The sequence below is a fragment of the Balaenoptera musculus genome, chromosome 4, assembly GCF_009873245.2.
Source record: "Balaenoptera musculus isolate JJ_BM4_2016_0621 chromosome 4, mBalMus1.pri.v3, whole genome shotgun sequence".
Lineage (NCBI taxonomy): Eukaryota > Metazoa > Chordata > Mammalia > Artiodactyla > Balaenopteridae > Balaenoptera > Balaenoptera musculus.
The window spans coordinates 74,135,351-74,152,940 of NC_045788.1; the positions used below are offsets into that span (position 1 = coordinate 74,135,351).

The 17,590-nt window shown below is 34.8% G+C and overlaps 1 protein-coding gene across 4 annotated transcripts in view; it reads left to right on the top strand.

Annotated features, from left to right (window-relative positions):
* Positions 1-17,590, top strand: part of ZNF148 (zinc finger protein 148) — a 131,338-nt gene that overhangs the window by 39,017 nt on the left and 74,731 nt on the right. For all 4 annotated transcript variants that reach the window (XM_036850084.1, XM_036850086.1, XM_036850087.1 and 1 more), the window contains 2 exons: positions 1,525-1,659; positions 11,043-11,391. In XM_036850084.1, the coding sequence (XP_036705979.1) occupies positions 11,059-11,391 (333 nt within the window). In that variant the 5' untranslated portion in view covers positions 1,525-1,659; positions 11,043-11,058. The remainder of the gene's footprint in view (positions 1-1,524; positions 1,660-11,042; positions 11,392-17,590) is intronic.

Consider the following 17,590-nt stretch of genomic DNA (forward strand, 5'->3'; position numbering starts at 1 on the left):
GCATTTTATTTTATTTTATTTATTTATTTATTTATTTTTTAATTAATTAATTTATTTATTTTTGGCTGTGTTGGGTCTTCGTTTCTGTGCCAGGGCTTTCTCTAGTTGCGGCGAGCGGGGGCCACTCTTCATCGCGGTGCGCGGGCCTCTCACTATCGCAGCCTCTCTTGTTGCGGAGCATAGGCTCCAGACGCGCAGGCTCAGTAATTGTGGTTCACGGGCCCAGTTGTTCTGGAGCATGTGGGATCTTCCCAGACCAGGGCTCGAACCCGTGTCCCCTGCATTGGCAGGCGGATTCTCAACCACTGCACCACCAGGGAAGCCCAAAACTGGGCATTTTAGATAACATATTGGAGTAATTTCAGATTGTGGCTCCCCCCTCCCTGCCTGCCCAGTTTATTGTTACTGTTGACATTTTTGCTATTTATTTATATATGACACAGTCCTAGTGAAAAAAAAAATGTTTTCTTTGAGCAAGAGTTCATCTGCAAAAGTAGACATGTGTGAATATGCAGGAAAATTCTGAAATGAAAGGATACTGAGGGGTAAATAGTTCCATCAGAATTTAAACTTTTAAAAAATATGGATACAGTGTTGAAATGTTTTAAAAAGTGAATGTATTATACTTTCTGAAGTACAAAGATGGACTTATCACTGGTATGTTTTAGGTGAGAAAGACTATTCTTATTACCTTTGCACTACTGTAAAAACTGATATAAAATCATAAGATGTGTCATATCATCTGGTCTCCAAGCTTTCTGTGGAGGAGTAAATACAAATTATTCTTAATAGGTAGGAATGTAATATTTTTAAAAACCTCTATGGTAGGAAACTCCATAAACTCTTCAGTCTGTTACTATGTTCAGAAATATTCACTGACAGGAAATTTTCTTCTTTTGTATAGCTTATGTTTTTCATTTTAATTTTTTTGGGTATGGAACACAGTCTCCCTATGATTATTCCCATTTTTGTCAGCTTTTCTAGTCAAAGATGACCTTGGTGATCATATTTCTGTAGGTATTTAGTATGATTTTACAACTGTAATCCTTTCTATTGTGAATACATGTATATTCTGTAGAGAACTAGTTCTGTTTGTTATTTTTAAGGCCTAGAATTGTGTTTGCTTCTCTCTTCACTTCATAGCCTTTGCAAAGCAGATAAAAATAGTGTTATTAAGTGAGTTTTTAATCACTGATTTCTCTTTTGTAAACGTGTAGGTCTGTAACCTTCTGAATTTCCTTCAATATCCCATGTCTCTGAAGTTGTACACTCCAGATCTAGGCAAATTATTCTTTACAAGGCCAGGGTTATTTCACAGTTACTACTTATCACTATTGTATTTTCCCAGTTTCAGATTTAAAAAGAAGTCATTGCACTGGTTATTCAGGCATAGCTTACTATTTACAAAGAGTGATCACTTCATTATGCATACCAGTTTGTCCATGTTATATTTGTACAGTATTTTTGTCTCCGTAAGTAATGTGTTTTGTTTGTTGTGTTTTATTTTTATTTTTTTTTTTGTAGGAATTGGATGGCATAAGTGATTGAATGGTATTGAGGGTCTCTGAAGCCTATGAAAGGTAGAAACTCAACCATGATTTCTTTTTCAACTCTACAGCATTCCCTTCCTTGAAGTCTTCATTTTTACGTTAGTCTCAGGTAACTTAAATACTTATTTTTCATAATCATGAATAAGTAAAATTTTCAAATATGAAACCTTTTTTTTGGCTGCTAGAATTTCATGTTAAGTTTGTATAATAGTTTCTTTATGTTGTAGTATTTATATCTGGAAGAAACTTGGAATTTAATATTTTTCTTGAGAAAACAGTGTTAAGAGAAAATTGATGAGTAATGATATAGCTTTGGGTTTTAAGTTTAGCCCAGGAAAATATGTGTAGCTTATTATGTAATCTTAGGGCAAATTTAAGTGGGAAGGTGTTTCCTTCTTTAACCCTTTTCCTCAGCAGGGTTTATTGCATTTTTCACTCACCTGTCATAAACACATACATACCCACATTAAATTTTCCAGGATTTCCAGGGGAACTATTTTCATATGTGGGGAAATTAGACCTATTAATCAAATTTAATGGTGTTTGGCATATAATTTTTTAAATGTGAAAAAGCATATGTTACTGTACCTTTGTACATATTGTATGTTTGCCTATGCTAATATAAGGAAGCAGTCATGTAGGTAATTTTAATAATCATTTATGTTAAGTATATTAGTTAAAATTTAGACTTGTCTACTGTGACAGGTGCTTAAAAAGGTAGAAATACATTTATATTTATTTGAAAAGTCCATATAAACAATATCAGGATTGTTTGGATGCTCCAGAGTCATCATAACCTAGGCTTCTTTGTCTTGCTTTGCTATTCTTAACATGTGGCTTCTATCTTGTGGTCCAGGAGGGTTACCATCATGTCTGCCAATAGAAAGAGGGAAAAGGGAAGAACATTTTCTTTTCCTTTTAGGAGAGTTGTGTATATCATTTCTACTCATGTCCCATTGGCTTTAACTGTTACATGACCACAACCAACTGCATGGGAGGCTGGAAAATGAGTCTTACCTAGGTCATTGTGTGTCTCACTTAATATTTTATTATTGGGCAAGAAGGAGAGAACAGAATCTGGGGGGACAGCTAGTTGTCTGTCACATTAGGGTTTGTCAGATTTACTTTCCATTTATCTGGTTGGACTAACATTAAAATATAAGTTTTATTGTCTTAAGACATATTAACTCTTGGCCTGTGACAATGCTTTGGAAATTGTTCTTATTTGAGTTCTGAGACAATTTTAGTTTTGTGAATAGTCATCATGGTTCTTTGATTAAATACTGCTGTCTTGATGTCATAAGGTAGAATAAGGTCTTAAAAGTTAAAAGTGACTTTTGAGATAATTCCTCATTTTGTTTCACTGTCATTAGGTTGAAATGGTTTGTTTAACGTTTTAGAGTCTTAAGGCAAGGATGAGGGGCTTGGGTGAGAGGATCTTTTTAGCTACACATAAAGCTAAATGATTATAACTGGTTCCTTCTAACTCTAAAAAATCTATTATTCTAAATGTTTAGATCTCATCAGAACAACTTATTCCCAAAGATTATATACTTTATATTTTTGTAGATGAAAAATATTTCATTGTAATTACATTATATGGTTCTTGGCCTGTTGTAAATACTGCATTTTGAAACAAGTATCAAATATTGTATGTTTCTATTAGAGAATTTATTAAAGGGTTGGAAATTAGTTGTCAGTTTTCCATCCTATTTTATGTCAGTATCAACATATATTAACCTAGGTACCTTTTTTTTTGAGACTTGAGATAACAGTTAGTTTTGGTAAATTTTGTATACTTGTATCGAGTATTTATATTAGGCCTGTTGATTTAACTTTATTAGTAAATGGTTATAAGACATTTTCGGTGTTTTTGGCATTGAAGGCAACAAACGCATTTTTAGTTTTATTGTACTTCACAAATAGGGTTTGTACTGTTAAGTGAGAGCATTTATCCAGTGTTTAAAAATTAAAATTTTGATTTAAATAGTTAACACTTTTCTGTTTTGGAATGAGTCTTGGTTATTATATAGTACATATTAAAAATAGCTTAGTGTATAGGGAAGTTTAAGAAGTATTTTTAATGTTTCTTTTATTATACAAAACTGTAGAAAATTTATAGCTTCCTAACAGAGTAAGTATTTTTAATATGAATATTTGAATTATTGGTATTGGCATAAAATGAGATGGGTGAAACAACTAGATCTAGCAGAATGTAGGGTTCTGTTTTGCTTGGACCTTTTTTACCTTTTCCCTTTCCCTCTCCTTTTTTAAGATAAAATGTAGCTGTTTCTCAACAAACAGTTGCCATAAATTTGATGTCTTACCATTTCTAAATACCACTAATTTCTTGTTACATTGTTTTAGAAGACTGGTGATGAGTATTTGGAATGGAGAATATGCTTAGATTCTGCTTTATTTGAGCGGGGCATTGGGCATATAGAGATGCCTGTTAACTTTGGCTTAAATATTTATAAATTATTTTTCTGTGGTTAAAAGACGATCACAGGTTTTTATTTAGTTGTCATATTGTATAAAGTGATTTATCTTAGTCTGTAAATTCTCTTATTAAACATCTTTTATTGTTGCTAGCACTAATAAAAAAGGCCATTTTGTCTAGTTGCCATTATTGTAAATGATGCTCCTATTAAGATGTTTTGAATAGTAACAATTTAAAAGTCAAAGGGCATAGTTTACAAAATATGCTTTATAGATGCAAAATGGTAGTTATACAAAGGTGTATCTGAAGGGGTTTCTTAATGAAGAATATCCCTAGGTAAGAGCTAGATTTTGTTTCTAAATTAGAGATGAAGCAGTTTTTGCTTAGATCAAAACTATACTTTTGAAGGATGAGAGGGAATAGAAAACTTCTGAGGAATGACAAATGGCAAATTGTTAAATCCATTTTGATCATGGGTTTCTTTGTAGTACCAATTTGATCTTGAGGCTGATTGATATTTGTATTTCTAATGCTGATATTTGTAAGGTGTAATTTCTCACTGACTACATAGGTTAGAAATATTAATATCCAAATTAATGTAACTGGCATCCTCCAGACAGCAAGGAGTTTGTTGAAAATACTTTGAATCAGAAGTAATTTGTGAAATCTAGCTTTTTTTTTTTTTTTCTTTAAATCTGTTTCAGGTTCCTTTGAGTACTTCTCTTTTGCCTATGAGTGAAGTTTCTTTATAGGTTGAATGGGTTCTGGTACAAGGCAGGGTATTATTGATTTGGGAGAAGATTTTGAGTTGGAAATTACTATTTTTATAGAAAAGAATGATGTTTAGGTTCCTAAGCTTGCCAACTATAATCTGTTTTGACTCATTTAGTTGAAGTTTTACATTATTCAATAAATGTTGATGGAAAATAATATTACAGCCAAACTCAATAAATAAAACAGAAAAGCAGTCTCTTTAAGTGAGATATTTTCTTTCACACCTGAATGCAGATTTAATTAAAGGTGATAAAGTGGCAGATTTATCACATATTCACGTACATTCTGAAGGGGAACGTAGGTGCTTTCAAGAATATTAGAGGATTATGGCACAAGCCTTCAAATCTGTTTTCACTTTAAAACTTACAGTCCTCTTTTCTTTGATACAGGTATATCTTTAGCATAGCTCCTACATTTATTAGCCGTATTTAGGATTATTTTTTTGATTTCCAAGTGAAAATGGGAAAGTAAAGGAAAAAGAAAGAGAGATTTTCCTAAAGTAACTTGGTAAAGGTTTGAAGAAAGAATGGAAGGATTAAGGGGGTATATGTGAACCCATGAAAAAAGAACGAGGAGAAATTTACTGAGCTGTGAATAATAGGTAGAAGTGGAAAATAGGAATTGTGGAAGGTGTCTATGCATGCTGAAGGAGAAAAGGGATTCTGTGTCACACAGGATTCTCCCATGGTAGCCATGAGATGGGAGTAGCCAACTAAGGATTGCTTTACCAAGCCAAGCAGTGGTGACAGGGTGGCTTCAGAGTGGGTGGGTGAGAATAGAATGAGTTCAACGAGTTCTTAGTGTCCAGGGCCTTTTCAAGACGGAGGTGGTACGGTATGGTAAAAAGTGCATTAAACCAGGTAAGTCTGTTTTCAAATCCCAGTTTACATGCTAGCTTTGTGACTTTGGGTAAACTCCAGTTTCTTCGTCTGTTAAATGGGGATCTACTATTACTGTCTTGAGTGTTACTGTAAATATTAAGTGAAGTAACATATCAGTGTGCCCAGCATAGTGTCTTACATCTGGTAGATCCTCAACACATGTTAGTTGTCTTTCTTCTCCAGGTTATGATAATCTCTGAATTTTATAATATAGACTCAACACTATTCATAAATTTGGAAAGACATTTTCCTCATTAATTGCATAGAATTCCCATAAAAAACTCAGTAAGCATTTTTAAGTTGAATTCCCATAATTTATAGAATTTTTAAGTTGAATTCCCATTTTAATTTATAGAATTCCCATAAAAAACACAGTAAGCATTGTATAGTTGATCAAAAATGAGTAGTAATGCCCAATTTGTTCATATATTATGCTTCTGTTAACTTTGTCCTCTGAAAACAAGCCCAGACAGTCCCCTCAGCTGAGAAAATACTTGTCTCAAATGCCCATGTATTTAACTCCTTATTAAAAACCCTGACTCAAAGCTTATTTACTCTATTTCAGCTTATACAAATCTATAAAGCATAGTTTCTAATTGCTTGCACACAGTTGATTAGAAGCATTAAATTAGAAGGTCCAACAAGAAGAGTCAACTGTCTTTTCTGGAAGGCAGGAGAAAGTGATGGCTGATAATTTATATTCTCTTTAAGTACCGCATTGCCATTAGGCTTAAATGACTAGGGATTTCTTAATCGGCTGCAATTTGGATTACTTTTACACAGCTGAACCAAACATTTTTCAGTACAAAAGGATGGTGGGAGTGTGTGTGGGAGAGGGAGAATTGAATGGAGCAGAAAGCTGAATTGTGGTCCCCTCAATATCCCTTTTACTATACCTTCTAGCTTCTCTGGCAGAGGGATGGAGATGAGGGAAGAACAAAACTTGGAAGGGGGAAAAGAACGCAGCATTTGAAGTAATCTGCTAAAGGGGGATTTCAGAGAAATTGGCCTGAAGTGGGCCCCTTCCTTCCTTCCCTCTCTTACTAAGTTCTAGTTTTTAGCAATCTCTGTTCTGGGTAACTCCAGAAGGAGTGCCGTCTTACCTTTAGCTCAATTAGTTCTAGAACATCACTGTCCGTCCTGTCTTGGATCATAACAGCCCTGCGATTTTATATTCTTTGTCAGCCGCCCAAGCTTCCTTCAGTTGCAGAATAATGGGTCATTACAAGGAGCTCAGGGTGGCTTATTGCTTATTACTCCACCTAGTCCTTCTTTTTCCCCATTTGACAGAGGCTCCTGGGAATGCAGATTAGTTGTTTATTTCTTTTTTTCTTCCAGAGCAGCCTTTCATGTAAGTGACATGACTTAAGCATTCTTTCTTTTTTTCTCTCTCCTGTGTAATATTCCTAACTCTTGAATTTCCATTAATTGTATAGACATTTGGGTCAAAAAACAGTTGGCTTTTTGAAGGTTTAGCAGGAAGAGACATTTAAATATTCACATGTTAGTGCAGATTGATAACATCAGTTTCCTTTCTTTACGCTCAGCTGATCCTCCCTGAAAATATTGAAATTAGCGAAGGGAAGTAGCCTGTGTTAACTTTTGAGCATGGGACCTTTTGCTGTATTTGGGTTTTTGAATGTGCAGAGAAGCACATAAGAGCTTTGACATAGATCATGTAGGAGTTACAAGGGGGAAAGTTAAAGATAGTAAGTGCATATAAGAGAGCTTCAAGGACAATAAAAAACATACTTTTCTTTATCATTTTTCTTAGGGTAGCTTTGTCCTTTTCCCATTTACCATGGGCTTAGTGAAATTAACTTTTTTTGTTTGAGAGCCTTGTTTATTTCCTGTCCAGCTTACTCTGCCCAGACGCTGGTTGAGGTGTGTGATACAAGTGGGGCTCACTTATTTGTCTATGTATCTTCTTCTTGATTTTTTTTTTTTCCACTTAATATATCTTGGAAAACTTTTTACCCAGCACATATAACTACCTCATTCACTTTAGTGGCTGTGTGTATTCCAGTGTATGGTTGAATCATAATTAATTTAACAAGTCTTCTATTAGTGGATGCTTAGGTTGTTTCCAATCTTTTTCCATTAAAAGGTCGCAGCAGACATCCTTGTACATACATCTTTGGTTAATTTTTATGACTAAGCACATACATAGGATTGTATATACTCCTGGCAGTGAGGTTGCTGGCTCAGTGGTACATACAGTTTTCATTCTGGCGGATTTTCCAAAACTAACTTTAAAACCTTGTCAAAGCAGTGTTCATTGATATTGAAATCTGTGTTGAAATCTTAGTAGTTTCTGGTATTTAAGGGAAATTGTCTCAAGAACAGTTTTTAGGCTAGCCAGTAATTTGAAATATATGGCTTCATTTGGGGTCATAGGAATAAGAAACCATATGTAACAAAGGAAGAGCGATTCCTTTTTCCGTATATATGGCCTGTTTTCGAGAAAATTTTCGAGGAGGTCAAGTTTGCCTTCGTTAACAGTATTTCCACTTCCCGTTTTATTTACTACCTGTATATTGAGGTGTGGTATCTTCCTGTTCCAAATCCCTCATTCTGGCACTTTTTTGCAAACCTGCCTTTTTTCCCCCAGATATTCTCTCTCTCCAAAGTCCTTTGACTTCCTCAATACTTACTGTTTCAGCCTGATGTTAGGGATAAGGTTAGTTTTAAAAAATTATGTTTTATGTTTATTTTAATAGGCATATTACATATTAACACAGTATTATAGGTATAGTTTTAAATAGTATACATGTATTAGGATATGATAAATTTAAAAAAATTGATGAGGTGCATGACAAAAAACATTGGAGATGAGGACCACTACTTTAGGGAAACATAGACCTTGCATTGGGTTAGTAAGTCAGTTTCAACTTTAGCTAATTTTTTAAAAAAAGTTCTGTCCTGGGTCAGTTTGTCTAATATCTTTTATTAATGTCTTCTTTTAATAACTACTTCTTTTACTTCTCCCGTATTCTTTAAAAGCTCCCAAGGGTGTGGGTTTTTTTTTTTTTAATAATAATGTATGTGGCAATTGCAGATGTCACAGCAATAAAGGGTGGCTTTGTGTATATATACGTCCCTCTTAAGTTGGGGGCTTTCCAAATCCTTTAGGAAAACAATAAACAGATTAGAAGAATATAATTGATTTGGTAAGGATTTCCAAAGAAATAAGCAAATTTTAACCCTAAGAGACTTAAATTTCACTTAGTTGTGAGATAGTTTATTCTCTAGAAATGTGGTAAATAGAATATTTGAAGAGGACAGTTATTTGGTGATATGTTTTAAATGTTTGTCCTTTAGACTACTTAAAGATTTTGGAAAGAGAAATTAGATTCTTGTTCCTTTGTCCAGTATGTATTCTGGACTTACCATACTACCTGGTACCAGGGAAGACAAGGTTAGCAAGTATGAATTATGTTTTTATTTACTTTGCTGTTTATATGAGCTGTTTTTTGAGCTGTGCATTTAAGTAAACTTTTCTCCCTAGATGATAACCTTAGTAAATGAAAGAGTATTTAAATTTCAGTAGTGTATTTGAATTTAACTGATCATTTATTGTACCTCTGAAAGCTATGATCAAAGTAGTAACCATTACTACCTGATTGATTTGGGAAAGAGGTGACTAAACTGAAACAGTTAATGCATTTACTAATTGTGGGCCCATCATGTTGGGCGAGCGTGTGTGTTTATTTTGCACAATCTGATAAAAAACAAACAGTACCAATGTTCTAACAACCTTTGAGATGAAGTTTCTTTGGATTTCATGATTATTGTTATGCTAGTGCCTCAAGTAACACAGTGGAGTGCGAATTTACAGCACCGAAAGTTGCCTGTTTTTTCTGTAATAATGGAAAAAATAAGATAATGTAATAAGATAATGTAATTATTTAATAGTGTTTAGTTCTTATCATGACCTCTTAAATTTATTTAATCATGTGCAACTATTTAAGAATATATTAGTAATGAAAATACTACTTTTTCCATTTTAACAAATTTAAAAGCATTTGAAAGAAATAAAATTTTATTATAGGAAGTTTTCAAATTAGAGATAAATGTAAATATGAAAAAAACCTGGTAATTTCACCACCCAGTGGTAATATTAATATTGTTAGCATTTTCAGTAAATCTGTGTACAAACATATTTATACACACATTTCCCTTAATATATCAAGCTTTTCCCCCAAATTTTCAAATATTTTTCAAGAATATTTTTTGACTCTATGGATATTTTTTGAATTCCAACAGACTTTAACTTTTTACTGAAGTATAAATTCAGTAAATTTGAATTTATTTATTCTGGCAGAAATGTATGCATATCACGGATATATACATCTTAAAATTTTACAACGTGAGCACACCTGTGCAATCAGCATTCAACTCAGGAAAAACATTGTCAGTTTCCATACACCCCCCCTTTTCCTACCTCCTATCAATGGCCTCTTCACCCAAGGATAGCCATTTTTCTGATTCTGTTTTAAGAAAAACATTGAGATATAATTTATATACAATAAAATTCACCCATCCTAAGTGTACAGTTCAATGATTTTTAGTAAATTTACTGAAGTCTAGTTTTAAAACATATGTATGAATATAATTTAACCAGTTTCCTTTTGTTGAATACGCAGTGTAATTCCAGTTTTTCACTATTGAAGTACTGCTGTAGTGATTTTCCATGCATATCTTTATATGTATTTCTCATTTCATCAGGATAGGTTCCTAAAAGTAAAATCACCAGTTCAAAGAATATGTGCATTTTTATGGCTTTTGATATATGGTACCAAATTACCTTTGAGAATAGTTGAACTAATATACTCCCACTGTCAGTAGATGAGTGTCTTTTTTTTTTTTTTTCCCCTGCCACCTCAACCTCAGATGTATTTTTTAAGAGTTATTATCAGTTTGGTGGATAAAATATGATTTTAATGTTCATTTCTTTAATTACTACTGTAAGTGAATATTATTTTATATATTTAGTGACTATTTCTAATTTTTCTTTATGATTTGCCTGATACTGTTCTCTCAGTTTATTTCTTAATGTTATTTCTTTTTATTTTTAAGACATTTTAGTATATTAAAGGATGTGGATCCTTCTGGTGTTACAAATACTTTCCCCCAATTTGCTCTATGTTATGCTCATTTTTCATAATGAAATAGATTAGGATTTTGTGTCTTAATGTCAAAAATAAAAATTTGTGTTTTACTCTACCAGCCTTTGGAAATTTATCATGGTAATTTTTAAATTGGAGGCAATATTGAATTATATGAATAAAACATTTTTATTATAGTGTGAACCTTTCATAATTTGAAATTTAAAAAATTCAAGTAGACATATAAAACTAATTTATTATGCTTTGTTGCCAAACTTGGTCTTTCTAGGCAGTTATACTTAAGCATGAACATTGACGACAAACTGGAAGGATTATTTCTTAAATGTGGCGGCATAGACGAAATGCAGTCTTCCAGGGCAATGGTTGTAATGGGTGGAGTGTCTGGCCAGTCTACTGTGTCTGGAGAGCTGCAGGAGTCAGTTCTTCAAGATCGGAGTATGCCTCACCAGGAGATCCTTGCTGCAGATGAAGTGTTACAAGAAAGTGAAATGAGACAACAGGATATGATATCACATGATGAACTCATGGTCCATGAGGAGACAGTGAAAAATGATGAAGAGCAGATGGAGACACATGAAAGACTTCCTCAAGGACTACAGTATGCACTTAATGTCCCTGTAAGTAATTCCTTTATAAGATATTAAACTTACAGTTAGAAACATAATTAATTTTGTATTAAGTGATACAAGTCATTGAAGAAATTTCAGAAAGTGTTTAAAGGCTGAATATAAATAGTTCAAATGGGCATTATTAAATAGATATACTAAATATTGGTAAAAATCATAGTTGAAAAGGCAAAATTAAGTTTTGGTATTACATACATTTTAGAAACTTATCTTTTCTGGATAACATTATTTATCAGGGTTACTGTGTATTGAATTTGTGTGTGTGTGTATTAAATTTTAAGTGCTTAATTTAAAAAGATACTTTGTTTCAACTTCTGGATTTCTCCTTAAAGAGTAGAAAGATTGAATCTGGAGCACAGCTGGAAAAAGATTGTACACTTGAGAGTTTTTCCTTCAAATTCTGTAACTCTTGGCAGTTCCTGCCATCTTTATTTTTTTCATTATCTTTAAAAAGGATATCAGCTCTTTAGTCTGTTTACCCTGGATGTCATAGGTCATCACCTAAGGTACTCTTTTGTAGGCACCCATAACTTCTTTTTTTTCAATTCAAACGAACATTTATTGGGCCCACATTAAATGAGACACGGTGAAGAGATTACGAGATGCCCCTTTTCTGTCTGTGTACAATTTCTGCCACTCTTTCCTCAAGTGGGTACATCCTATGTCTCACAGTCTTTGCAATTATTCAAGCTCCTAGGTAGGCTTGTTCAGAGGCTCAGAATCTTTTTAGAAAGTTGTGGTTAGCAGAGTGATGGTCACAGCTAATGGAGAACTGCTTCATTTTCTAACAAAAAACAACAACAGTGAGCTGGACTCATTGCGTCCCATGAAGATGCTGGGCTCATCTGGTGCTTCAGTCACGGGCTCTTTGGAATAACCAGCAGTGACATCTTCATAATCTTTACTCCATGAGTTTTCTGTGTGAAGTGACTCATAATCAACTCTGGCCTTAGTGACTTCTTCCTCAGAGCTGAGGGTGTTTAATTCCACATTAGTAGGTAATGCGAAAAGCCTGTGTGTTCTCCAAATACAAGTCAATGGTTGTTTCTGTATCTTGGTCACTGGTCAAGTGTAGTAGGACAGTGGTTGACTGACTGTAGGTCAGTGATGAATTCTGGGAGTAGTGTGGGGTAAGTCACAGCCAGGGCAAACCAGGCAGAGAGGAGCAGGGCCTTCCTGAGCATGGTGCTGATGCAGGCAGGGAGTGTGGGAGGCTCACGAAGGTAAGGAGGCTGAGTGTTTTTTTTTGCCTTCTTGTATTTTTATTTTTACCTGATGACCAGCAAAACTACAACTGTAATGTAATCCTCTTCTATTGTTTATGTGATATTAAACCTGGATCCTTTCAGTACTTCTGATATACTGTGCTTTTTCTTTTGCTTTAGGACCTTTGTATATCCTACTTGTAATATTCCCCTCAGTCATAGCCCCTCCCTGTTTTTTAACCTAGTTAAAACTTCATCATCATCAGCTTGCCACTTCTGTCTGGTCTAGGTGTAGTTCCTGCAACAGGGACTTGTTCACTGTCTGTCTCTCTGATAGATTGTAGGCTCTATCTATGTATGAGAGCATGAATTTTGTCTTATTTTCTATTATGTCCCAGGTGTTGGCACATGGTGTGAATGAATGGATAACTACTTACAGCTGTGTTCTAATACATGTGCTCACCAACTTTTACCTAGTCCATTGCAATAGCCTTTTCCTTTTTCAGCCTGTTGATGGTGATGGATTACATTAATTAAATTTTTTTTTTTTGAGAATTTCTTTAATTAATTTATTTTTGGCTGCATTGGGTCTCCGTTTGTGTGCAAGGGCTTTCTCTAGTTGCAGCAAGCGGGAGCCACTCTTCACCACGGTGCGCGGGCCTCTCACTATCGCGGCCTCTCTTGTTGCGGCGCACAGGCTCCAGACGCGCAGGCTCAGCAGTTGTGGCTCATGGGCCTAGTCGCTCCGCGGCATGTGGGATCTTCCCAGACCAGGGCTCGAACCCGTGTCCCCTGCATGGGCAGGCAGTTCTCAACCACTGTGCCACCAGGGAAGCCCTTAATTAATTTTTAAAGGTTGAATCAGCCTTGCATACCTGGAAGAAATTCCACTTTGTTGTGGCGTATAATTCTTTTTACACATTGTTTGATTCAGATTACTAATAGCTGTTGAGGATTTTTGCATCTATGTTCATGAGATAGATTGGTCTAGTTTTCTTTTCGTGCAATATCTTTGTCTGGTTTGGATATTAGAGTAATCCTGGCCTCATAGAATGAGTTAGGAGTATTCCCTCTGCTTTGGTCTTCTGGGAGAGATTGTAGAGAACTGGTATAATTTCTTCCTTGAATGTTTGGTGGAATTCACCAGTGAATCCATAGGGCCTGGTACTTTCTTTTTTGGAAGGTTATTAATTACTGATTCAATTTCTTTAATAGCTATAGACCTATTCAGATTGTCTGTTTCTTCTTGTGTGAGTTTTGACAGATTGTGTCTTCCGAGGAATTGGTTCAATTCATCTAGGTTATCAAATTTGCGGGCATAGAGTTGTTCATAGTATTCCTTTATTATCCTTTTAATGTCTATGGGGTCTGTAGTGATGTCCCCACTTTCATTTCTGATATCAGTAATTTATACCTTTTTTTCTTAGCCTGGCTATAGGCTTGCTGCCTTTTTTTTAAAAAAAGTATCTTAACAGTTTTTAAGCATATGGTATTACATACAGTATCAGCATACAGTTAACTATACTCACATTGTTGTACAGTAGATCTCTAGATCTACTGTACAACTGTTTCATCTTGCAAAGCTGAATCTCTATACCCACTGAACACCAATTCCCCATTTTTACCTCTCCCCAGTAAAGACTTACTAATTTTATAGAGAACTAGCTTTTGATTTTTTCTGTTGATTTCCAGTTTTCAGTTTCATTGATTTCTGCTCTGATTTTTATGATTTCTTCTGTTATTTTGGACTTAATTTGCCGTCTGCCCCTCCAGTTTTCAGTGGTGGAAGTTTAGGTGATTGATTTAGATCTTTTCTGATATATAGAAATGGCATTCTAATATAGCATTCAGTGATATAAATTTCTCTCTAAGCACTGCTTTCAGTGTCCCTCACATTTTGATAAGTTGTATTTTTATTTTCATTTAGTTCATTTTATCTTTTAATTTCTTCTGAGACTTCTTTGATTCATGTGTTATTTGGAAGTATGTTGTTTAATATCCAAGCATTTGGGGATTTTCCAACTATTTTTCTGTTACTGATATCTAGTTTAGTTCTGTTGTGGTCTGAGAGTGTTTATTATATGATTTTCTGTTCTTTTACATTTGGGAAGTTGTGTTTTATGGCCCTGAATGTCATCTGTCTTGGTGAATGCTCCATGTGAGATTGAGAAGAATTAGTGTTTTGCTGTTGTTGGGTAAAGTTGTATATTGATTGCAATAGCTTTTTTTTTTTAATAAATTGATTTATTTATTATTTATTTTTGGCTGCATTGGGTCTTCATTGCTGCACATGGGCTTTCTCTAGTTGCGGTGAGCAGGGGCTACTCTTCATTGTGGTGTGCGAGCTTCTCATTGCGGTGGCTTCTCTTGTTGCGGAACACAGGCTCTAGGCACTCGGGCTCAGTAGTTGTGGCTCACGGGCTCTAGGGTGCAGGCTCAGTAGTTGTGGCGCACGGGCTTAGTTGCTCCGTGGCATGTGGGATCTTTCCAGACCAGGGCTCAAACCCATGTCCCCTGCATTCGCAGGCGGATTCTTAACCACTGCACCACCAGAGAAGTCCCGCAATAGCTTTCTTATTGGACTGATTGTAGCCTGAGCCTTATCCAGTCTGTATTTCAGATGGTTCCTATAGTGATCTTTCTAAAACGATATTTATACTTATCACTCCCCTACCAAAACTTTTGCAGAGGTTTCTTATTGCTAAACAGCTGAAATGTATTCTTTTGCTTGGGCTGAAAGGGTGATCAGGTCCCTTCTTATCTTATCCAGCTCCTGTGTACAGTGCTTCAAGCCCCTCTCCCCGCTTCATACTTTTAAGTACATTGAAATTACATTAGTTGCCCAGGTCCAATATGATTTTTTCTATTACTTCTGTACATGTTGTATATACCTGTAATATTCTTTGTTTGGCAGTCTACCGTTTTTCACTTCTCAAAGCTTTCTTTTGTGTAATTTTCATTATAGTAACTAACTTATTTTTCATTTCTTGGCTAGCAGGACCATGAGGTCTCTTTTCTGGAACCTGTGTTTTAACTTTGTGTTCTCAATAACTGGGCTATGGTAGGCAGTCAGATACTTTTTGAGTGAAAGAAATTTTTTTTAATTGAGAAAAAGTTTAAATTGAAATGCTGTGAGATCCTGAGTTTATAGTTTAGAGTTTTTACAACTGCATAAACTTGTATAACCCACAAGGCATCAAGGTACAGAATATTTTCATCATCCTAGAAAGTTTGTGTTTCTTCCTGGTCAGTCCACTCCACAACAGTTGTTGTGGGTTTTTTCCCCCCCATCATAGATTAGTGTTGTCCTTTGAGAACTTTATGTGAATGGAATCATATGTAACTCTTGTGTCCAGCTTCTTTTTTTTTTCTTCCCCTAGAGAATATCAATTTTATTTGAAAAAATTCTACTATAGAACTAAATAGGGACTTCCCTGGTGGCACAGTGGTTAAGAATCCGCCTGCCAGTGCAGGGGACACAGGTTTGAGCCCTGGTCCCACATGCTGCGGAGCAACTAAGCCCGTGTGCCACAACTACTGAGCCTGCGCTCTAGAGCCCGCGAGCCACAACTACTGAGCCCTCGTGCCACAACTGCTGAAGCTCATACTCCTAGAACCCATGCTCCGCAGCAAGAGAAGCCACTGCAATGAAAAGCCCTTGCACCACAACGAAGAGTAGCCCCCAGTTGCCGCAACTAGAGAAAGCCTGCGTACAGCAACGAAGAAAATAAATAAAATTTTAAAAAAAGAACTAAATAGCTGTAACTAAATAGCAGTATTTTTCACATAGTTTTTACTTACTAATTGAAAAGCAACTGAAACAATGTAAAATAATAATTGCTTTTCCTGTGGATAAGTATATTAAAAAGTAACATTCATCTTTACAAAGTGTGCATTCCTATTGTGTTATAGTATAATCTCACAAGTTAGAGATTGATTAAGGGTTTCATTTCGCAGGTGTTGGTACTGAACACCTCAAAGCAGTAGTCTATTGTAATGTATTTTAAATTAATTTTCAGTTGCATTAGAAAGAGAATGATGGCTTGGTTATTTAGTTGTCACACTAATGAGGTAGGTATTTTAAAATTTCTTCTCCAGCTTCTTTTGCTCAGCATAGTGTTTTTGCAGTTTTTCATGTTGGTTGGGTGTATAAGTAGTTCATCCCTTTTCATTGTTGATTAACATTCTGTTGTTTTATTATCCTAAAATTTTTTTTATTTATTTCCTTCTTTATGGTTATTTATTATCTCTAGTTTTCAACCTTTATGGATAAAGCTGCTATGAACATTGTTGTGCAAGTCTTTTTTCTTTTCTTTTGGGTACATTTTTATAGAAGTTAAACTATTTCTCTTCTGTTTTCATTTTGTTTGATCTAGTGTCTGTCTTTCCATTAGTATTACTCTTTTATTTTAAATTAATTTTTATTGGGGTATAGTTGCTTTACAATGTTGTGTTAGCTTCTACTGCACAGCAAAATGAATCAGCCATACATATACATATATCCCCTCCCTTTTGGATTTCCCTCCTGCATCAGTATTACTCTTGATCGCTGTATTTTTTTTAATATAAATTTATTTATTTATTTATTTGTTTGTTTATGGCTGTGTTGGGTCTTCGTTGCTGTGTGTTCAAAAAATTTTCAGTGTGTAATTGTTTATGACTGGTATATAGAAATGCAGTTGATTCTTTTTATATTGACCATGTATTCTGTGATCTTGTTATATGCACCTATTAGTTCTAGTAAGATTCCTTAGGTTTATTCACAGTCCCTATTATCCATAAATTTTACATCTTCCTTTCCAAGCTAACTTCTTTTTTCTTCCTTATTGTATTGACTAGGCCTCCAGTACCGTGTTGAATAGAAGTGGTAAAAGTAGACATCTTTGCTTTTTTCCTGATCTTTACGGGACTGCATTCAGCTTTTCACCATTAAGAATTGTTTTAGCTAGATTTTTCTTAGGTGATCTTTATTTATTAGGTGGAAG